Source organism: Mytilus californianus, unplaced genomic scaffold, assembly GCF_021869535.1.
Source record: "Mytilus californianus isolate M0D057914Y unplaced genomic scaffold, xbMytCali1.0.p SCAF_11, whole genome shotgun sequence".
Classification (NCBI taxonomy): Eukaryota; Metazoa; Mollusca; class Bivalvia; order Mytilida; family Mytilidae; genus Mytilus; species Mytilus californianus.
Genome location: NW_026262593.1, coordinates 50,309,773 through 50,334,044, shown reverse-complemented (window position 1 = coordinate 50,334,044; position 24,272 = coordinate 50,309,773). Strand labels below are relative to the sequence as shown.

General features: G+C 30.9%; 1 protein-coding gene across 1 annotated transcript in view; it reads left to right on the top strand.

The window, feature by feature from the left end:
• LOC127720264 (nonsense-mediated mRNA decay factor SMG8-like) overlaps window positions 1-24,272 on the top strand; it is a 37,017-nt gene that overhangs the window by 5,790 nt on the left and 6,955 nt on the right. Inside the window, exons 2-15 of the mRNA XM_052226760.1 lie at window positions 2,547-2,667; window positions 4,456-4,491; window positions 5,483-5,605; window positions 7,361-7,444; window positions 9,340-9,407; window positions 10,867-11,041; window positions 11,771-11,862; window positions 14,581-14,702; window positions 15,887-16,086; window positions 17,409-17,548; window positions 18,494-18,581; window positions 19,617-19,772; window positions 21,565-21,705; window positions 22,870-23,089. Coding sequence (XP_052082720.1) covers window positions 2,547-2,667; window positions 4,456-4,491; window positions 5,483-5,605; window positions 7,361-7,444; window positions 9,340-9,407; window positions 10,867-11,041; window positions 11,771-11,862; window positions 14,581-14,702; window positions 15,887-16,086; window positions 17,409-17,548; window positions 18,494-18,581; window positions 19,617-19,772; window positions 21,565-21,705; window positions 22,870-23,089 — 1,766 coding nt within the window. The remainder of the gene's footprint in view (window positions 1-2,546; window positions 2,668-4,455; window positions 4,492-5,482; window positions 5,606-7,360; window positions 7,445-9,339; window positions 9,408-10,866; window positions 11,042-11,770; window positions 11,863-14,580; window positions 14,703-15,886; window positions 16,087-17,408; window positions 17,549-18,493; window positions 18,582-19,616; window positions 19,773-21,564; window positions 21,706-22,869; window positions 23,090-24,272) is intronic.

Genomic DNA, 24,272 nt, shown 5'->3' with positions numbered 1-24,272 from the left:
AATTATTGGGGTTCTTTGATATGCTGAATCTAACCGTGTATTTAGATTCTTAATTTTTGGTTCCGTTTTCAAATTGGTCTACATTAAGGTCCAAAGGGTCCAAAATTAAACTTAGTTTGATTTTAACAAAAATTGAATTTTTAGGGTTCTTTGATATGCTGAATCTAAACATGTATTTAGATTTTTGATTATGGGCCCAGTTTTCAAGTTGGTCCAAATCGGGGTCCAAAATTAAACTTTGTTTGATTTCAACAAAAATTGAATATATGGGGTTCTTTGATATGCTGAATCTAACCATGTATTTAGATTTTTGATTTTTGGGCCCCGTTATCAACTTTGTCCACATTGAGGTCAAAAGGGTCCAAAATTTAACTTTGTTTGATTTCATCAAAAATTGAATTATTGGGGTTCTTTGATATGCCGAATCTAACCGTGTATTTAGATTCTTAATTTTTGGTTCCGTTTTCAAATTGGTCTACATGAAGGTCCAAAGGGTCCAAAATTAAACTTAGTTTGATTTTAACAAAAATTGAATTTTTAGGGTTCTTTGATATGCTGAATCTAAACATGTATTTAGATTTTTGATTATGGGCCCAGTTTTCAAGTTGGTCCAAATCGGGGTCCAAAATTAAACTTTGTTTGATTTCATCAAAAATTGAATTCTTGGGGTTCTTTGATATGCTGAATCTAACCATGTATTTAGATTTTGGATATTGGACCATAATAGGTGAATGTCCAATTTAAAATTTTTAAGTTCTTAGACCACATTCATTCTGTGTCAGAAACCTATGCTGTGTCAAATATTTAATCACAATCCAAATTCAGAGCTGTATCAAGCTTGAATGTTGTGTCCATACTTGCCCCAACTGTTCAGGGTTCGACCTCTGCGGTCGTATCAAGCTGCGCGCTGGGGAGCATTTTATTCCAATTAGCGTTTGTCATGTTTTCATATTTTTTTTCGAATTGCTCGGGACTTATCGTAACATACAATGAATTAAAACGAAAGTAAATGTCCGGTAAAAATATTGAATAGAAGCATGTTTTCAACTTCTTTTTGATAGCTGAGGACAAGTTATGATGATAACAAGACTCAGCTAGTGTTTTATGAAGCGTCCGTCGAACGCACGGGCGTGTTTGCGTACATGTACCTTAACGAGAACATTGCTAGAACGATAAACACAGGGTTTCTTCAAGAACGAAATCAGTTGGAAAAAGTGAAAGGCCAAATTAATTATGACATGTTATGTAGTTGGAAAGCATCGGAAACCAAAAGTTCTAATAAGGGACAACTTAACCCAGATTTATGATAATTAAATTAAACAAAAACATTCAGGTATAATTTTAGTTTATATATTATTTTTTTCATTTTTAGTTGATGAGTGAATACACATATCCGTTTTTTTACGTCAATGCAGCTTGACACTTTCTTTATTTTGGTCTCATTGTTCTGTATGCTTAAGATAGCTGTCTTATTGGCAAGTGTAATTTATTTATTTGATGTTGCAGAATTATTTGTAAATTGAAGTTGAATGTGGTGTCCGTAATTAAACCACCCTTTAAACCTGGTCAAGGTTTTGGGGTATATCTTAAATCTGGGAGCTACTTATTATTTTTATTAAAAAGTAGATCTGGCAAATAGGTGAAAGGACTGGCAAAACTTTCTTACAGCACCTAAATTACATAAAAATCTTAACACTAAGCCACACCTACCCCAAATAAACTGTAGGATATCATATGGGATCTAGAAAGGTAATTAGTTACTGTCCAACTAGTGATACCAGCTGCAGTTAATATAAGTTGCAAGAAAATACAAAACTGGCAGAACGTTTAAAACGGGACACAAATCAAACGTACAATTGCTCGTCAGTGAATAAACCAAACAAAACAGCTAGCACATATACAAAGAAAGAAACATATTAAAGATGGAAAAACATCTTGGGTTGATATAATGTGATTATAACATGCCTAAATATTCAATATTGTGTTGATGAAAAAACCCAATACATTAAGGAGCTTGGTGGTGAAAAACCCAATTTGATATTTGCTTGAGGGGTGAATCGGAATTGATAATGCAAATAAAAAACTCTATCACCAAAAAATGATGGGTAAAAACCCCAATTTGTGAATTCTTAACTGGAGCTCTGAATGTTTCAATTTGGTTAGTAAGATATGAAAATCAATATGTAACATGGCGACTAAGGAAAATAATTTATACCTAGTCATATTGAAAACTACGTATTAAATTTTGCCTCTGACTTGACTGTATATATATAATTGTGACATTGCCTTTTTCACCATGCTGAATTAGACATGTTGCGCTATTTTATTTCTCAAACATAACCAATTCTAAGAATAACCACACGAAAATGAAGGGAAAATATCCTAAAAATTGGTTAATGGCCTGTTTACCACTAAAGGTCCTACAATGTAAGACTGATAACCTGTGTTTGACTCAGAAACCATGTATTAATGGTAAATATCCCTTGTTGTATTTATATCATATATGATCTAACAAGATAATTTTTCAAACACCATCTTCATTTCAGATCCTTGCCAAACAAAGACAATAAGGTGTGTGTTGTTTCAGTCATTGGCAAAGGTCGACATAATCCTTTTGCATCAAAGGCATCAGTGTTTAATCCTGTGTTAGACAAAGATGTATTCAAGGTATGGTTAGAATTATTTTTTACCAGGACAAGCAATGATGAGGCCTGTATTTTGGCCTAAAAAAAATTTAATATTTCATTTCAGGTATATATATATATATATTAGCCATATAATGTCTTAAAAACAACAATGTACATGTACATGGTACAAGGTACAATTTATGTACCTATGAAACAACAGTTAGTGTGAAAAAGAAAAAAATCCAACGCTAAAGGTTACAATTCCATGGAATGATTACACACATGACTAACTACATTAAAAAGTAAAATGAGTCTTAGATTTTGTCATTAAGTCTTTCATTGGACTTTCAACAGTCAGGGGACTTACTTAAATGAGCGATTTTCTAAATCCCTGATTCAAGTAACATTATGTCCATAAAGGTTGGAAGTAAGAGTTGTCTTTCTTTAATAATCACCTATTAAAGTGGTACAAATTAATCACTAGACTAAGTGATTTAATTTTATTGTAGCTTTAAATATAGAATACTAGTGATCCAGGGAATAATGATGTTGCTAAAATTATCAGAACCAACATCTGTGTTGATAGGATGACCGGGTCATGTCAGGTGATGACCTTGTACTAAATCTAGGATAATGACATAAAAATCACTTAAGTATCATACCTCAATTTCCTTCCAAAAAATCACTTCTTTAAGTATTATTTTAATAACCCCCACTAATTTCAACACCCCTGAACAGTGAAATTTTGATCGCGAACAGTAGAATTTTATTACATAATCTATAAGATGAAACCTTGAATTTTACAGGAAAAATGCTCCCACTGCTGGGAAAAATCTGTTAAGAAAGTATCAGTTCATTATGTAAAGCCATTTTTATAGCATTTTTTCAACTAAAATAGAATTTGCAGCTAAATGATTGCTTTGAAGGCATAAACCTTGCTGCTTAAATGAAGCAAAAAGTTCATTTTTTTCAATTTTACTAATGAAAAGATATTATCTAAACCTATGTGTTTAAAATTTTGGTAAAACTACAAAATCACAATTTGTGACAAAACTTCGAATTTGCTACTTAAATAAGTGATTTAAAAATCACTTATTTCAATAAGTCCCCTGACTGTTCAATGCTCTTTTTTTTTCTTTCTTTAATACATGTTACATGTTAACACTTGTGACACTGTACTTTACTTAATTATGAATAGTAAACACAGCCTAATATTGGGTTTAGGTTTATGCTCTTATAATATACAAGATAATGGAGTGTGTGTCCAAGCGAGAGACCCATTGGTGGCCTTGGGCTGTTATATGCTCTTTGGTCGGGTTGTTGTCTCTTTGACACATTCCACATTTCCATTTTCAATTTTATTATTTTCATATCATGTTTTGTTTGCCAGTTTCTGCATTAGACATGTTAGAAGAGGCAGTTAAATCTTCACTGTGTTCATTACTGTGTACAATGTATTTAATTGGACAGTGAAATGTTTGCATTGGGTAAATTTTTCTGTAAAATGTCTACTGCTAACATAGCACAAATTGTCTAATATTGGGAAACAGGTCAATAGTTTTTTAACTTTTTATACATGTATTTTATACATGAAAAATTGAAATATTTATTAACAGTTTTATTATAATGTCAGCAGATAAAATTACAAATGAAATTAAGTAGCTTTAAACAGTTTGCTAAATTTTATTTCAAGAAGGTTGAGTCTGTAAAAAAAAACTTTAATGTGGGACTGATTTCGAAAACAGAATTTGATGGTTAAGAAATGTCTTGTCAACAGGTTAAACTGGCAACTGGGACTATATTACAGATAAACTTTTTTTTTATTCAGGGTCTGCTGAATGTTCCAGAAGAGCTGATACAGCAGGTTTGTTATTAAGCTGGTGATTGTTTTGATAATGAATTAAAGGAAATGATAAACATTAGTTAGACAACAAACAAACAACAACAAGCTACTAATACACTGAATTTTAAATACATACCAGAAAGCTCATTTGATTTAAGATATCCAAGTATGAAACACAACTGTGTATTTTTTGTCAGCATGTTCTTATTGTACATAATTGATTTAGTAATATTTAAGGCATAGATCCAGGATTTGAAGTTTGAATGGCACAACCCTAATAATATTAGCCAGTGTAGTGAGGTGAATTTAAAAAAATATGTTTCATGCCTCCAAAAATAATATCTTTAGATTTTAAGAGGACATCCACTTAGTTCTTAAAAAATATTGTTCACAATAATTTTTAACCGGAAGATGAATTGAAAGTTATTTACATGTACACTACTTGTACCAAAAAATGAACAAAGAAGTAACCAAATTGATATTTCATAGACGCTCACACCAAAAGTAAGTTTTAAATAGCTTTTAGATGAACAATATGAAAATAAGGAGATGTGGTATAACTGCCAATGAGACAATTATAGATCCATAAAGACCAAAGGACAATAATGTGATCAATTACAACTTACCCTGCAGTCTTCTACTACAATGGCAGATTCAGTAGAAGTAGAAGATGGCATAGTCAGGCATACCCCTTTGATCGGAAAAAATGTAATTTTTTGTCATAGAATTATCTAAAAATCTCACCTTGCTTTGTTCTGTATTACTTTCACCATTACAGACAATTACACATCCCTTTCCTCAGACCCTGGATCTTAAAAAATTGTTTAAACTCAGGTCTGTGCATACAATCGAGAATTATGTCATGATTTAAATTGTTAGATCATAGAATTTTTGGACTATATTCACAAATATTTTTCACAATTAATCTTTTAATGAGTTATATACATATGTAATTAAAAGTATTTCATTGTTTGTATAAATGGATTCAATTTTTAAATTTCATATTTTGTAGGATGCAGTAGAGTGTTTCTACGATGCAGAAAGTCAAGTTGTGCATTTACACCATACATGTATGTATGATACATACAGGTTAGCCGTACAGTGTCAGAGACTTATTAATCAAGATGTTGATCAGGTACATGTGTACTAGATAGGCTAGAATTAATTCACAAGTGTATTAATAAAATATTTCCAAAAAGATAAATGGCCAAAACTTTTAGTTAAAAATTCGTCAACATTCATAATATTTAGAGGTATGTTGTCATCAAATATATGAGACATGAAGTTGTCCAGTGTTTATATCTGGCAGTTCTTTTTGGTGTTAATTTTATACTTTTGTATGCCGAGGTATTGTAAATGCTGACTGGAAAATGTGACTAGTGAGTCTGAAAAGCAGTTTTTGTAAAGTGAAATTTGAATGTAGAGCTCAGATGCTCTTGAAAAAATTCTGCTCCACTAATTTCATGGATTTCATGGGTACAAGTGAACTGTGTTAAATGTTCAACAAATTACAAGTTTTTTATGCAGATTTTGGCAAAACTATGAAATCAAATATCCACAAAAGGCAACTTTTCCTCAATCAACAAAAATTGGTATCCACAAAAATAAACAAATCCACAGTAATGGTTGTTTTGATTCTCAAGATTGAATTTATATCAAAATATCACACATGTTACAGTATGTCTCTTAGGACAAAATTTTACTTCATTTATTTAGATTCGTTTTTGGGCATTTTAAAGGTTACTTAATTACAAATATACAATTTGCCAAGTTCACGTGTTGTATGCTTCTATGCACTTTTATAATACAAAATTAAGAGATAGATACAGTTAACTCTCGTTGTCTTGAACTCGATTGACTCGAAATTTCGGATGAGTCGAAGTTTTCTCGTGGTCCCGAACTTTGTTCCATATAAATATATGTATTTGACTCCTGATGAGTCGAAATTGGATGAGTCGAAATTTCGGTTGACTCGAACTAAATCTATGGTCCCAAGATTAACAAAACCATTCAAAGTTCATTATTTATTTCGAACCAAAACATGACCTCGGAGATTTAAATGGATTGAAGAGTTAATCTGACAATACACGTGTAATTAAATTTCCGGTTACTGACCACTGTATTGATTTATGACATGCTTTTTCCACGAGTGTTTACCTAAGATTCTTTGATCACCATGATAAATAATTAGTGATACATTGTTATAGTTTATGAAAAATTATTTAAAATGTTTTAAAAACAAATAATCGTAATCATACACTAATGAGCTTGGCTGTGTGAGTGTGTATAAAGTGGGGATTAAGACTTCCGTTGGTGATCAACCCAAAACTACTCAATCGTCGTCATTATTTTTTTGTTGTATTTTAATGAAAGAAAAATAAAAGAAATCTTAATTTTCTAAAATCTCTTGTATACGAGTATGAACAATTTTGTCAACTTTAAATAACGCTAAGATCGATTGAAAATGACTCTCTCGGCTTAAAGCCACAGGGACAAATTGTAACTGTACAAAGTAATAAATAAGAGACATAAAATGTTATTATAATAATAAAAGACCATAACATACAAAAACATTGATCTGAGACCAGAATATCGATCCCCTTCCCATCCGGATTTATTTTAGCCTTACAAAGCTTAGCAAGAGTTATGTCCCTTGGACTGTCAAACTTCCGGTTTTTGTTTGTTTGTTGGGTATCTCAAAATCTTTCTCTGGTCCGGCTGACTTCGAGATAACGAGAGTCGACTGTATATACAACTTTTGTTAGTTATATGAATTAAAGGTGAACATTCCTTAATCTGTAACTAAACTGCTGTGAAGAATTAATATGTTAACGACAAATTAAAAATAGCTTTTATCGATGTTACATAGTACTTTCACATATGTTTTCAGGACTTTTTTAACATGTGGCAGAAAGAAGAATACAGACATGCTAAAACACTGTTGTGGCTCTTCTCTATATCCCATATCATAATTGTAAGTTTATATTTATGGACATGAAGAAGCCAATTTTGAAATTATAACCCCTAAAATTAAAAAGTTTTAGCAAATTTCACAGGTTTGATTATCATTGCAAAATTGTAGCTAAGTGAAATTACAGATTGCAAAAGTAATCATGGAAACACGATCTAGATATTACTTTAAAAATTGGAAGACTCATTTGTGAATGATTGTCACTGTAAAGTCATTCATCAGCATTAAGTTTTTCAAAATTCTTCTCCTGAAAAGGTTGAACACATTTGAAGCAATCTTTTTATATATACTCCATGATAATCTAGTTTATAAATTATTTCTAAAACCAAAGCAGACAATGTATTAATTTTCTTACTACTGTATTATTGTTTCTGAAACCACCTGGTTTCCAAAGTTTGCTATGGTCCAAGGTGAGAAATTTAGGCTCCTTAGGCCTATAGTAATGGGTATATCAATAATCTTTCATCAGTTATTAAAGTCAAGAGAAACATTTCAGTGTGCAAGGACCAAGCTAGGCTTTACCAATGGCTCAAATTGCGATTTTTTTATTTCATCTGGCGACAAAATAAGACTGCTGGCAATATTTCTGATGCCAACATTTTCCCATGTCAAAATTTTCATTTCTTAACTGTAACAGTAATAAAATCGATGATCACTCAAATTTGTGAAAGTAAAAAAATATATTGTACAAAAATTTATCTGGCAAAAAGTTTATGACTCTATTTACGACCCAAGCTAATCAACGGTTACAACAGGTGTCATAATTTGTTGTTACATGTAATCGGCTTATCCGATGAGTCATTAATAATGATGGAATTTAATTAATACAAATAACATCTGTCAGTCAGCATTTGTCCATGTGTCATTTCGACATACGACCACACAATTTGCAAAGTTTAACGTAGTTTCATGATGAAAACGCAATTGACAGAAAGACGAAAACCGTAATGAACTTATTTAAACACATTGTTTTACTTGAATATTGTTAAAAATGTTTAATTCAGACATATTTTGTATTTGCCTGCCTGTACTTTTGATAAAAAAATAACATAACATCCACCATTGTTTGTTCACTTCTACTGTGTATTATTCTCCGGAGAAGAAGGAGCACACCTGAAACAAGAAAGATAACTCAATTATAATTTTTCCTAGTATTGAAATACATACTCAAGATAAATATGTCTTCATACTTCTGACATTAAAACTTAGAGGTTTAGAAGGTCTTTTGAGTTTATATGGTCGGTCTGTGCATCTGTTCGTTAGTCCGTTCATTCTTCTGTCTGTCCTGCTTCAGATTAAAGTTTTTAGTCAAGGTAGTTTTTGATGAAATTGGAGTCCAATCAACTTGAAACTTAGTACACATGTTCCCTATGATATGATCTTTCTAATTTTAATGCCAAATTAGAGTTTTGACCCTAATTTCAAGGTCCACTGAACATAGAAAATGATAGTGCTAGTGGGGCATCCGTGTACTATGGACACATTCTTGCATTAGTCCCTGTTTTGAGACATAACAATCAAAACAAAAACATACAATATGTTCCTTTTTTACCACACAAAAGTGACCTTAAGCCCTCAAAATCTTAGCTTAAACCCTGGTGTCTATGAACCTGTTTGTTTTGTTCTTTCACAGAAAGGAAGAAAAGCATAAACTAACAGGGCATACATTACATGACAAATCATCACTTAAAGTTAAATGATGAAGAGTTCATAAGAAATTTAAATTAATTGGTTTCACTGTGGAAATCAAAACTCTAGCTGGCTCTAATGTTGACTCCCAAGTTTTCCAAACTGGCAACAAAATATAGCAGCTGGCGATTTTTCTGTCTCCAACTGTTTGGAGCCAGAGCAGCCCCTGAATGTGTGCACTTTTGAATAATTAATATTTTTGTTTTTAGCTGTCACACCCAGGATCCTCTTTTGATGTCAGTTATGTCAGACTATTCAGAACTATAGATACTATCAGGTATGTTGTTTCTCTTTTAGTTTTTTACTATTAATGTACAATTCTGTCAGAATAATATTGGAAATCCCATGATCCTAGTGCAGTTTTTTTGCCAACTTGCTTTTTTACCATTAACAAATCTTGCTGTTTTTTAGATGGATTTATTACAACTAGGTATCCTCCAGCAGCAAATATGACATACTTTACTAGGGGTGGATCTAGGGTTTCGTAGAAAGGGGATGTAATTGTCCATAATAGTTCAAACAGTGACAAGCATAGCAAGGCAAATTTTACACTGAAATATAGTATTTTTTTACCCTCTAAGTAGATAAAAATTTAAAAATAAGGAGATGTGGTATGATTGCCAATGAGACAACTATCAACCAGAGTTCAAATGAAGTGAATGTAAGCTATTAAAGGCAACAGTGTGGCATTCAACAAGGAGAAAAATCCATATCATATAGTCAGCTATAAAAAGTCCTGACATGAAAAAGTTTGCTTTGAGATAGCATAGGCCAGACATATCTCTGCTTTAAAAGAAGCAAAAGAAAACAAAAAGGAGAATCAAAACTCACAAGAGACCATCAAAATCATGGCAAAAAAAACAAAAAGGAGAATCAAAACTCACAAGAGACCATCAAAATCATGGCAAAAAAAACAAAAAGGAGAATCAAAACTCACAAGAGACCATCAAAATCATGGCAAAAAAAACAAAAGTGCTGAAAAGACAAACAGTCTACAAAACAATACATAAAAAACTAAAGACTCAGCAACACAAACAACACCAAAAAAAAACAGGGGTGATCTCAGATGCTATGAATGGGTAAGCAGATCCTGCTACAAACATGTTATACTCATCATGTTACCCTTTCTCAATATGTTGATAATTATATCTCATCATGTTACCCTTTCTCAATATGTTGATAATTATATCTCATCATGTTACCCTTTCTCAATATGTTGATAATTATATCTCATCATGTTACCCTTTCTCAATATGTTGATAATTTTATCTCATCAAGTTACCCTTTCTCAATATGTTGATAATTTTATCTCATCAAGTTACCCTTTCTCAATATGTTGATAATTTTATCTCATCAAGTTACCCTTTCTCAATATGTTGATAATTTTATCTCATCAAGTTACCCTTTCTCAATATGTTGATAATTTTATCTCATCAAGTTACCCTTTCTCAATATGTTGATAATTTTATCTCATCATGTTACCCTTTCTCAATATGTTGATAATTTTATCTCATCATGTTACCCTTTCTCAATATGTTGATAATTTTATCTCATCATGTTACCCTTTCTCAATATGTTGATAATTATATCTTATCATGTTACCCTTTCTCAATATGTTGATAATTTTATCAAGTGAGTAGGCATCCGGCAAAAGAATGGTCAAGTATATTTTATAACCATAAAACTTGACCAAATGAGAAATTTTAAAATTATATAGTTTATCCAATTCCTTTTAGGTTGAAGCTGCTGCACAGTATAACAGAACAGCTACATGGATTTCCAATTTCTAAGGACTGGTATCATTCCGGGAGACCTTGTTCCCCTAGAGTGCTCTTCATGTTTGAATCAACAACATTGACAAAGAAAACAGAACCAGTTGATACTGGTGCCATCAGTAAAAATAAAACTGCGGTTATTATTAGATTGGTTGTTTTTGTGACTTTGAACTTTTTCATTGCTTTATTTGGAGAGTACCTTCTTTGTATATACAACTTCTTCTAAACCCATTATTAGTGTTGTTAAAACTGTCTAAGAATCTTATCCATGTAATGGCAGTTGCACCTCCTATTTTTTTTTATCCACCTTATATTTGAAGTTTCCCTAAGCAAATCATAGACTTTTACATACTTGTATGTTAGGGAGGGGGTATCTTTTGTGAGCTTTGCTTACAGTTCCTTTAGTTGGAATTAGAATTTAGCTTTGTTAACTAGGTGAAAGAAGAGAGTCATATAATAACACCATATTAATCATTTACCACTAAATTTTTCACATTTACGTTTTCGACTTTCCACTGAATCTCTGAAAATATTTGAAATGAATATGTTTTTGAAGAAAATCATCCTATTGATTGAGATGGCCGAATCTGTTATGCACACGACATGTAAGTTATATGGAAATGATTTAAATTTCATGTTATTAAAAACATATATAAATTTCTTCAACACCATAACTTTTAATACCCAATGGATTTTTTTAAATTCAGATTTCATATCAATACTGACAAATCTCATGAATACTTTATCTCATTATTGTACCCATATGCATTTGATCCACAAATAAGTAGCCATTTCTATGAAAAGACATGATTCAAGATTGTTTTAAAAAACAAACTGATGTGTTTTGTATGGTTATATTTTTCAGACCAAATTTTCAGTTGAAAAGAAGTTAGTTCATGCAATTGAAGATCAGATCTACAGGATACTGAGAAAGTCTCGGATCATAACAAATATTAGGTACACAAATAACATTACTGTGTATTCATTTATTTTTCGTGGACATTTGATTTCGTGGTTTTCAAAAGTCTGTATACAAGCCTTTAGAACATTTGTTCTTTATTCAACATCTAAATTGGAGTTTAATCTGTACCCACAAAGTCTAAGAAAATTTGTATCTAACGAATAATAATGAATCCACAGTAATATAAAATAAGGAAATGTGGTATGATTGCTAATGAGACAACTGTCCTTCGCAGTCCAAATGATATAGATTTAAGTAATAATAGTTCACTGTAGGCTTCAAAATTGATCAAAACCCATATCGTATAGTTAGCAATAAAAAACCCTGACATGACAGTATTTTAAACAATTCAAACGAAAAAAAAATAGAATGCTTCCTTACACTTAGAATACAAAGATACATTTTACAAATATAAATCAATTGTTTTAAAAACAATTGTTAAACGGTCTTTCCCCTCCGAAACATGATTAATTGGTTTTTTGGTTGGTTGGTTGGTTGGTCGGTCGATTGATTGATTGATTGATTGATTGATTGATTGATTGATTGATTGATTGATTGATTGATTGCATGGCACTTTCTCTGTGCGACGCAGCTAACTTAAATAACGCCTATGTTCTGACTGAATGTGACTGCGTACTTAGACATCCCACACAGCTAAACGGACACCTGAGATGTCCTCATAAAAGTTGATCCCAGCATCATTCGTTTATAAATTTTCTCTAGTTTCTATGTTACTTCGGACTTCCATTTTTCATCTATTTGTTGTGTATGCATTTTGATTGAATTTGTAGGAAAACGGAGTAAATTTTATCTTGGAAGTTTTATTTTCCTTATTTGGATATGCAATGTTTTATTCTAAATTTAGGTCAGCGCGCGAGATGATGTTGTGAGATCACGTGACTCTCGAATATATATGTCTGGAGTTAGAATATTAATTTCTTTTCAGGGGAGACCGTTGAACAGAGCACATGTGTATTGATCAGAGAAACACGATAACTATTGTTTTTATTTTGTACAGGTCGTTGATGTCGGATCACGCATACATATTACGTACACATGTATACGGGAGCACAGATTTGTATTTTAATGCATGTTTAGAAATTTGATTGTAGAATTTCAGTAATATTTACGAACTTCAAGGAGCGATTTCTACGACATTGATTTTAATTACGCAATCAAGCGGACTGCACGTGTCTCATCGATTTATTTCAGAAAATACATGAATTGGAGCAGATTTTTGCAGGGATGGATTTCTATTTCAGAAAGAAATTTGTACATAAGAAGGATAGATATTTTACAGTATAATGTACGGCACTAAAAGCAATTTTCTTTTCATAGAAATGGGATAACTTAAAAAAAAATCAGTTGAAAAAAAAGGGGGGGGAGTGTAGTGGTAGACTGTGGTTGATAATTGAGATAAGAAACATTTACAACATGATAGCTGCAAAGTTTGAAGTTTTGATAAGTAATTTGTTGATTCGACCATAACAGGGACATTGACCCTGCAATAAAATGACGGGTACCATTTCGACAAAAATTTTCTAGTAAACACGTGTCGCGACAATTTTTTGGTTAAATTGTTTTGTCGATATCTATAACTCTTTCTAGGAAGAAGCGATATGAACTTAATGTAAAAAATCGCAACATGACCTTGACCTTGACCTAGTTTTCTATTCTTTAGGACCAAGGACCTCAAATCAACAGACTCTAGGTCTCTATCACTTATGGTTTACCAGTTATAAATGCATATCACTTATTTCAAATGCATAAGGGGAAATAACTCTCATATGGAGTGTTCGTATGGCTTCGTTCAAAATCGAACAAATCATGCGAAGGATATAACGAGCAATTTTATAAAATAAATTTGTCGCTTTCTTATACGGTTACGGAGGAGATGCAGTCACAAGGAAAACAGTGTTCGGGGAGATAACTCCTACAAAGAAAAGTATTCAGTTACGCAGGGTGAATTTCAAAGGCGCATAAACTGTTCGATATCATATACCAAACATCTAAGCGACATCTTGCGAAACAAAATTTATACGCAAGAAATAAAAGTGGCGGAAGAAGAAAAAAAAAAAAAAAATAATAATCAGAACAAAAACAATAGGTCTTTCCACAGAAAAGTAGAAAGACTTAATGAAAATTAATTGGGATACAGGAAGATTACCTAATACATGATCACGTTATTTTGAAATGTGTATAATTTAAACATAACCCAAAAGTGTTTTGAATATAACCTAGGTGCTGTCCTAATGTTCCTTTCCTATCAACAGGAGAAGCTGCAGTAAATGCCTATTTAGCTAAAACATGTCTGTTTATGTCTGTTATGTCGAGATTATTTCAAATAGATGCCAGTATATTTGAGATTTTTGGGTCCTAAAGGAACTTACTTTGAATTCTTTATACACAAACTAGCTGGAAAAAAATATATTAGATAAATGTAAAACAATATTTGAAATGTACTAGCATACCAAAACATAAGATAGCAACCATTTGTACTAAAGTTGTATCATCTGTTTTTACATATTACCTATATTCAATATTAAAAGAAAAAGTAATGATGGTCACATTTACCGATGCATGTATTCAATATCAAAAGAAAAAGCAATGATGGTCACATAAATGCATTTAGGTAAAAATTTAACATTACAATAACAATTCCTTCGGTGTTAGTGTGATTGCAGTAAACAATTCCTATATTTATATAATTGCAGTAACAATTCATTATTTGCTGTGCCAGCCAATCAGGAGTTTGTTTACATACACACAAAGAAAGAAGAGATATCAGATCCTGTCAGTTTCTATCTACAACAGTTGAGAATGAATAACAGTATAGGTAATGGGCCTAGTATATTATTGAAGAAGAATGTATGTAAAACAACAAAGGATTATCTCTCTTTGCATACAACACTGAGAATCAAATAATGACATTACCAGACATAAAAGTTGTAGATAATATCTTTAACAAAATTCTTCTTGAATGTGCAAAAGGATCAAGCAGAAATGGGTTTTATAGTTAATTGAAAGCATGATACACAGTTAAATTATCTCTTGTTTGTTTAACATGGGCAAATATAAGTCTTTTACATGTTTATAAATGAATTACAACTGCAACATGAACTAAAACTGCAATCTGATTAAGCAGTATTTTGAAAACAATAAAGCTTCATTGCTAAGCAAAGTAATTGAAAAAAGATATCTATATTGAGTCAAACTTGAACTAATTTAATATTTAACAACATCAATTATATTATCCATATAAGAATTAATGAAACAATATATAGGAGGTACACAATTTGATTATTAACCTCATTTATTTGTATATTAGAGCTTTTTACATTATTTAATTTTGATGATGTTACTGACATCAGCCACTTAATTTAAATAACCCCCAGCTTTCATATAACTATTTTGGACCATTTGTTTTATCTGGAAAGATGAACTGATCTGTGAGCCAATTAACAAGAGTTTCAAATAAACCACTCTGGTGAAGGGATACTTTTCATTAAGTTTTTATCTTGTTCATCGTGTTCATTATACCAAGAGGGATATAATTTACGTTTCAAAAAAAAAAACTTACCACAAAAACACATTCAATCCAAATATCAGAAAAATTGAGCAATTCTACAAAACATTAGTCAGGAGCATCAATGTCAAAGCTATCATTGTACCCTTGTCTATAAATTGTTATAAAGTAATTAAACAATTAGGCTTCTAGTTTCAATCAGTGTAGTCAAGAAAACTAAGTTGATAGAAAATGTTGTGCTTTGTTTATAAAAAAAGACACAATCCTATTTAACTAGTGTGAGTACTGTATAATCAGAAATGTTGCGCCCTTATTATTTGGATTGTTGAATGTAATATAAACTATTGTGATTTCAGGAAATGCTGCATAAAAATAATGCTATCAAATTAAATATGTGCTTTTAATTTTGCAAAATCTATGGTATTGCAATTTTTCACAAATATAAAAACATTGAAAAAAATTCTTAAATCTACACAATGTTGTTTTTATTCTAGAATCACCAAGAAGTAGAGGTTATCAATCCAACAGACATTCCTCACAGTCAGGGTCAGAAACTAGGTCATCTTCACTTCCCACAGCTCCTGTACCAGGAAACAGCACATTTAAAGAGTTTTTGTTTCAGCATGTTGAACTAGCACTAGGCAGAGGGTTTGATGATAATGTTGGAAGGAACCCAGTCACACCTGTCTTTGAGGTAGGAACAATTTGGTTGATGTTTTTATATTTTTTGTTTTTTATTCGGACTTTATGTAGCAAAACTAAACTTTCTTAAAAATATATATCATATTATTAGTAAAATTGCAACTACATTTAGTTTATCTGGTTTTCTGCACATTAATTTTGTAAAATAAGAGCTCCAAGTCACATTGTGTCAAGTGGCTGATATTTTAGAATATCTGTATTCACAAAATCTGATAATCTGTTTATCGTACTAATTCTTTTAATTTTGACACTCTTACACATGTGCACTTGGTTGTCGTACAGAATGCAAGTCTGATAAGTTATGCTCATAAATTTTGACAGAACTGATAAATTCTTGTCGCTGAGATAAGTTCTGCTATAATATCACAAAGCCTTGACACAATAATTAAGCAGTTACTGAGGAGGGTGATATAGACACAGAAACTATAAAAGAGTTACTTTGACATATTGATAAGTCTAGAGTGCAGAATCATTGGCAAACCAATAGACATAATTAATTTGAATATATTTTCAGTGTTGTACCATAAAAACATACATTGGACCCAGGGAAGGCAACTTGAATTTTTCACTTTGGTTGGGTGTGCAATATTTTTGTTGTACACATTTAAAATTTATGTAAATTGCTTCTATGGACGGTTATCATATTATCAAAGTGCCTTCTCTTGGTACCATTAATTGAACAACCCTCAGGATTAATTGACCAATCAAAATACAAAAATACCTGGAATTAATATTTAGTACTGTTATTTTGAAATTTTTACAATGATTTTATAATTGGGAAAATTGCAACATGATATAGGTTTCACAACAATATGGACTAGCATTTTGAATAATATCAGATAGCAGTGTTTGTATGCAGCATTTCCTGACATTGCAATAGTTAATCTCACATTTTTGTCCATTTAAGGAATGACTATAATATTTTTTCTGTCTATGAAGAAATAACATCAAAAATGTGGTGTGCAGCATGTTATTTAAAAGTGTGCACCAGATTTTTTTATGTTATTTCTAATAGACAGAAAAATATTACAGTCAGTCCTTATAATTTAATTCTGAATTCCATTTTTAAGGAATAAATCATGAAAAAACCGTTGATGACATCACGGTCACATGACAAAATTATGTCTTTGAGCTGATAGACAAAAAACTTTCAGCCAATCAGAAGATGTGTTACATCTAAAATTGAATTATTGTTCCATAATAGAAAAAAATAAATGAATGCAAACATTTCTGAATTTACAATAATTGAGTACTTAATGTTTTAAACATAAGAAGAATTGATTTAAGAATAAATCATTTCTTTTTTTTAAATAGGTACCAACATGTGAGTTATGGTTTATGATAGCAAACAGATTGTATGATTTCTTCCTTGGAGAAAGGATAAATGCTAAAGCTCAGGCTCACTTCAACACCCTTAAATCTTTACTGGAAACTGATATCAGATTCTCAGAGAAGTATGCAAATAATCTTCAAAATTCCTTCTATTGTAAAAAAATGAAAACAACACCGTTATAAATTTCATGCGTCCGAAGTGCTTTTCTGGATTTAGAGTGGAAATTTTAGTTTATTTTTTAGTTATTTCCAGATTAAGATAAAATAGCAAATTATCCCCTCAAGTTAAATTGTTCTTTAAAGAATATAGTCATGGACAAGAAAAATGTAAAACTTTTACTTTACAAAGAAATTTTGCACCAGAAATTTTCCAAATTTAAACACAGTGAAATAATCAACCTGACTTCAAAATCTGTAAAAATGAAACTATATTGGAGATACAGCTGAGATTAGACAATATCACAATTACTGTAAATTTTAAAGATTATTGCGAGGTTTTTATTAATGCGAATATTGTGACTGGGTGAGTATCGCAATAATAAGAATTCGCATTCTGATATCTGATACATAGATCTGTATAACGCCTTTCCTGAAATCGCAATAATCATAATCTCTCCTTTTTGTCTGTTCTTCAAATATCTCAATAATAAATGCACGCAATAATTTCTGAATTTACAGTAAGTAGAGTGAAAAAAAATGATCACTATCTGGTCATTAACAGTAAATATATAAAATTCAAACCATGTTGAGTTAAAATTTTAATAATATGGCACATAATCATAGTGCAAAAAAAAATGTTTTTTATAGTTAAGAATAGGATTTATCCTATCAAATCTGTCTTAAAATTTTTCTTTCTCTTCCATAAAACAGAAGATTATACAAAATTTGAACAACAAAATTCCTATTGAAAAAAAAAAGCAATATCAATATATAGTTATCTGTTTCTGAATATTTTAACATAGAAAGTTTTGAAACTTCATGTAAATTAATCGCATACATATTTTGTCATTTTAACCATTAATTTGAAGTTTTCTACTGTACATTGTAACTATTTTTGACTATTACAGTCGCTGTAACAAAGTTTTACCTGTAGCTGAAGCTGCTTACCAAGAAGGATTACCAACACATTATGTTACAAACTTCCATCTGAACAAAGTAAGATTTCCTTATGTATTCTGTGACTAATACTGTTCAGTACATACAAGACTGATTCAGCCACTCAGTGGTGAATTTTCAATCATTGTTGGTGATTGAGGGGTGATTCACTTTTAAATAAAAACTCATTTATTTTCAATAAAAAGTATATCAAAGAGTCATAGGTCAGAGTGTTGTCACCTCAAATCTCTAGTAATTACCCTGATCAACAGTGAATCACTCAACACCAACAGAAGTGATTTTTGACTGAATCTCCTGGTGTATACTGTATTATATAAATTGTTTAAGGATATACATAGAGGACAAAATTGAACCAGTTACATTCATTTTAAGTTGTATCTGAATTCTCCAGGATTTCTTTTTATATGTAAAAATGATAAATTGGATAATGCTTTTTAAAATTTAGAATGGCAGGGACATTCTTTAGACCCCAACCTTCCATACTATGTAATTTTCATTTTATTTATAATTCTAACAAGAATCTTAGGAAAATGCAACTGCCCACAATTTATTAGTTTGAGTGCCTCCCATCCCCCCATAAGTTTAAATATGAACGGCCCTTATCTTTTCCAAGCACAAAATATTTTATTTTGAAGTGCCAATCTGCTTAAGAAACATGACAAACAAAAACCTGCTCAAGTTGACATTAATTTATGTTCAAAATATATAATGGTGCACGAATATAACATTCGTTTCATTTTCCTGGTCTGGTAATTCAAGATATAATTTGGTTGAAATGCACTAGAAATTAACTATTAAGGGGAGCTAACTCTGTTTTTTGCTATCATTCTAACCAAAATTCATCAAGAGATTTCTCCAATTACCAGACATGCAGAAATGAAAGACATACCATTTCTAACTAAGGATGAGGATAACTTCAAAATAGGATGTTTAGGTCGGCGTTTTTTTTTCAGCCATGTTTTGATTTTTTTCAAAATTGACTGATTCTTACAAAGACTGGCACTTAATTCAATATTTCATATATAACATTAAGTCATACATAATCCTTTTTTTTTTTTTTTTTAAATATTTCAGTTACAACAGGCACACAGGGTTTTCCATCAGTTTGCTAGAGGACCTGCTACAGAGAAATATTTGGTACAGTTAGATGAAGCATGTGAAAAATTCTGGAAAAATGGGAGACAACTCTGTGAAGAAATTAGTGTTACAGGCAATCATTGCATTAATCCAGTAAGAAGAAAATAGTTTCTCTCTTTATAATGTAATGTGTGTAGATATTATTTATTGAAATTCATGTAGTATGTTATTGTTATTTTTACATGAAATTGTGGGCTAGCTTTGAAAAGCAAATTATAGTATTAAATTCTTCTGGAATGAAATTGTAGGCTGAACTCTTTAAAAGGCAAATTATAGTATTCAGATCTTCTTTAATAAAATTGTGGGCTGGACCCTTTAAAAGGCAAATTATAGTATTCAGACCTTCTTTAATAAAATTGTAGCCTGGACCCTCTAAAATGCAAACTATAGTATTCAGATCTTTTTTAATAAAATTGTGGGCTGGACCCTTTAAAAGGCAATTTATAGTATTCAGTTCTTCTTTAATAAAATTGTGGGCTAGACCCTTTAAAAGGCAAATTATAGTATTCAGACCTTCTTTAATAAAATTGTGGGCTGGACCCTTTAAAAGGCAATTTATAGTATTCTTTAATAAAATTGTGGGCTGGACCCTTTAAAAGGCAATTTATAGTATTCAGTTCTTCTTTAATAAAATTGTGGGCTGGACCCTTTAAAAGGCAATTTATAGTATTCAGTTCTTCTTTAATAAAATTGTGGGCTGGACCCTTTAAAAGGCAAATTATAGTATTCAGTTCTTCTTTAATAAAATTGTGGGCTGGACCCTTTAAAAGGCAAATTATAGTATTCAGATCTTTTTTGATAAAATTGTGGGCTGGACCCTTTAAAAGGCAATTTATAGTATTCAGTTCTTCTTTAATAAAATTGTGGGCTGGACCCTTTAAAAGGCAATTTATAGTATTCAGTTCTTCTTTAATAAAATTGTGGGCTGGACCCTTTAAAAGGCAAATTATAGTATTCAGATCTTTTTTAATAAAATTGTGGGCTGGACCCTTTAAAAGGCAAATTATAGTATTCAGTTCTTCTTTAATAAAATTGTGGGCTGGACCCTTTAAAAGGCAAATTATAGTATTCAGATCTTTTTTGATAAAATTGTGGGCTGGACCCTTTAAAAGGCAATTTATAGTATTCAGTTCTTCTTTAATAAAATTGTGGGCTGGACCCTTTAAAAGGCAATTTATAGTATTCAGTTCTTCTTTAATAAAATTGTGGGCTGGACCCTTTAAAAGGCAAATTATAGTATTCAGATCTTTTTTAATAAAATTGTGGGCTGGACCCTTTAAAAGGCAATTTATAGTATTCAGTTCTTCTTTAATAAAATTGTGGGCTGGACCCTTTAAAAGGCAATTTATAGTATTCAGTTCTTCTTTAATAAAATTGTGGGCTGGACCCTTTAAAAGGCAAATAATAGTATTCAGTTCTTCTTTTATAAAACTGTGGGCTGGACCCTTTAAACGGCAAATTATAGTATTCAGATCTTTTTTAATAAAATTGTGGTCTGGACCCTCTAAAATGCAAACTATAGTATTCAGTTCTACTGTAACAAAGCTTTGACAAAAGGTATTGGCATGTCTGAACATAATTTGATTTACTGCAATGAAAGTGCATGAATCAAAATAATAATTTACATTTCCTTAAACATGATAAAAGCATTGATCTATCTTAAACATGCTTTCAAGAAATAATTTTGAAAAATCTGGTCTTGTCCTTTCAAGAGTGATATCCAGCTTTTATTACCAATTTTTTCTAGGTGATATTTCAGATTTTTTTTCTTTTGCACAGTAATACAGCAATCTGGACAAAAACAAAATATTTCATATCATGTTCAAAGTAAATTGGCTTTTTCAGTTTAAAATGACTTTTGAGTGAAATGTTCATCTTCTTATAGTTACACAGACTACCAGATGAACCAGAGTTAGACAGTAACAGACATTTACCAGTGATGCCACACACAAACCAGCTAAAGACAAGAGCCGCTTGTAATTGTGGCAGGAAACAAGCTGACAAAGATGATCCATTTGATCACAAGGTTGTGCAATTGTAGTACTTATGGTGCACTTATTTTTTAAGTAAAACACAAAAAGTTAGATGATAATTGAATACACATCATTCATGAAAATAAAAAAACTGTCAGAATTCTTCACCTTAAGGTTATTTGATGAAAAAATGTAAATTGGATTTTTTTTCAAGACCTACCTTAAATCAAGTTTAAAAAAAAAAAAAAATTAAATGCATTTATATTGGGGAAACTGTTCTAAATGCAATCACCAATGTTTTGTTATTTATATTCTTATAAAAATAAGGAAATGTAGTATGATTGCCAATGAGAGACAACTTTCTACCAGAGTTCAAATGAAGTGTATATAAGCAATTATAGGTCACCATAAGGCCTTCAACAATGAGAAAAATCATATCGTATAAAATGCTATAAAAGGACTTAACATTTTTTCACACCCTTACCCAATACAGCTTCTTTTTTTTTTAAATTTGATAACAGCATGTTCAAAAATGTCTTTGCATTCAATATATGCATACATGTCATCTTCATAACACATAAAAACAATAACAGGAATCTCCATGGAAAAAAGCAGACATACAAACAAACACAAACAACAACGAACAACTAATGATCCAAAAAGCCAGTCTTAATAATACAGGCACAAAATGTAGTGGGGTAGAACCAGTGTTATATGCACCCAAGCATCCTCTTTGCTACTTTAGACCATATGTCATAAATGTAAAACACAATAAATAAACCTGCACATAATTTGGAAGGCAGGGTTAAAATGTGCTTGATACAACAAGAAGTCAGTTATTTAGCTACAGCTATATAGAAACAGCATTCCTAAATGATGTTTATCTTAAATGCCATTTCTTAAACTAATGTCCAAAGATAAAATTTTACAGATTAATTTTAATTGGCTTACAGAATTTTATTAAATCAAGATTTTTGTTCATGTCATCTATACAAATTTAGCTTTGGAACATTTAAATAAAAATAATTTTTAAAAGTGTAAATAGCATTATAATTGTTTTATTTTTTGTGTTCTTCATCTTCTGGGGCTAACATGTGTAAGGAAGATATTTAATTATTGAAGTTATTCATGTTGAAGCATGACTAATGTTTTTATTTATTTTTTGAACAAAATATTTACGAATATTTAAAAATTAATTTATTGTTTTTTAATTACAGGCTGCCAATTATGATTTCTACGCAGGTTTAGAAGATAGTTGTTGTGGAAAACTTGAACATGTAGATTTACCATCGTTCAAACCTAGCACGGCCGAGGCTAGAGCTGCACAAGTAAAAAAGATAGAGAGAGCACATAAAAACTCACAAGGAGACACACCAACAGTCAAATCTGGAGACCTTGTCTCTGGCATGGCTAATCTCAGTCTAGCATTAAGTTTAGGTAAATGACATTTTCAGTCTTCATAAAAACATTTTGATAATAAAAATGCTTTCAAGAAATATTTAAAAATATGGTTTTATTTTGTCAAAACTTTTATCTAGCAAGAATCAATAAAATTTGACTTTGCAATTTATCAGATGAAAAGATGAAAAATTCTGTATATCTTTATGATCAGATATTATTAGGCATATTTCAAAGTTTCAAATTGGGAGTTTTATATGTATGAATTGACAACCACCATTTTGCCTGCACATTTTAAAATACAATAATATATCCAATGAATCTACCCAGAATACAAAATGTATACACAGCTGCATATTACATTTTATGTACAACACTTGAATTTAAAGCTCAGTTGGCTGTTGATGTTGTGGTATTTTTTCATCAAAAATCTACTTTCATTACTGGCTTTTACACAAATGATACTGAAACATACATTTACTCATATTTGATATCAAGAAAGTCCTAAATTTTGCCATTTATCTTGAGAGGTTTGGACTAGGGTGATACTCTTCTTTCACTTTGTAAAGCTATGTTATAATTCTATCAAAACAAGGGGAACATGTGCACACCACAATTAAACTTGTAACATCAGTTGTATCTAGATCCATACCAGAGATAAAAATGGACAAGTCTGTTGGTGTTCCTTTACTTGGAAACAAAATATTTTTTTTATAAAAGTAAGTCTACAGAATATGTAATTTTACACTTGTTAATCATGAAACAGTTGGTTTTCTAGAATGTTTTTTTGCTTCATTAAAGCAAAATATTGTACATTCAGAAATTTATGCAAAGTTTTTATTATGCGAAAAAAAGTTGAGACCGGAAAGGTTTCACAAAGATAAGAACTCAAATTTTAAATTTTGATAGCATTATTTGTATGAAAACATTTCCTGAAATCTTAATAATTAATCTTGCATGTATGTCCATTGTTTAACAATTACAATAGTACATACTCACAGTAATTTATGAATAGTTGCCCTTTGAACATGTCTTGTAGTTCTGCTTTGAACATAAAATTCTAAATTAGACTTCTATGGATTCCTTATCATTCATGGGATTTCAATATTTGTTAATTTTGTTGGTAAAGAATAATCATGAATTTAAAATCATCCAAGTACAAATTTTCTATTGGCAGACAAAACCACAAAATCAAATATCAACAAAAATGCATTTTTTTCCT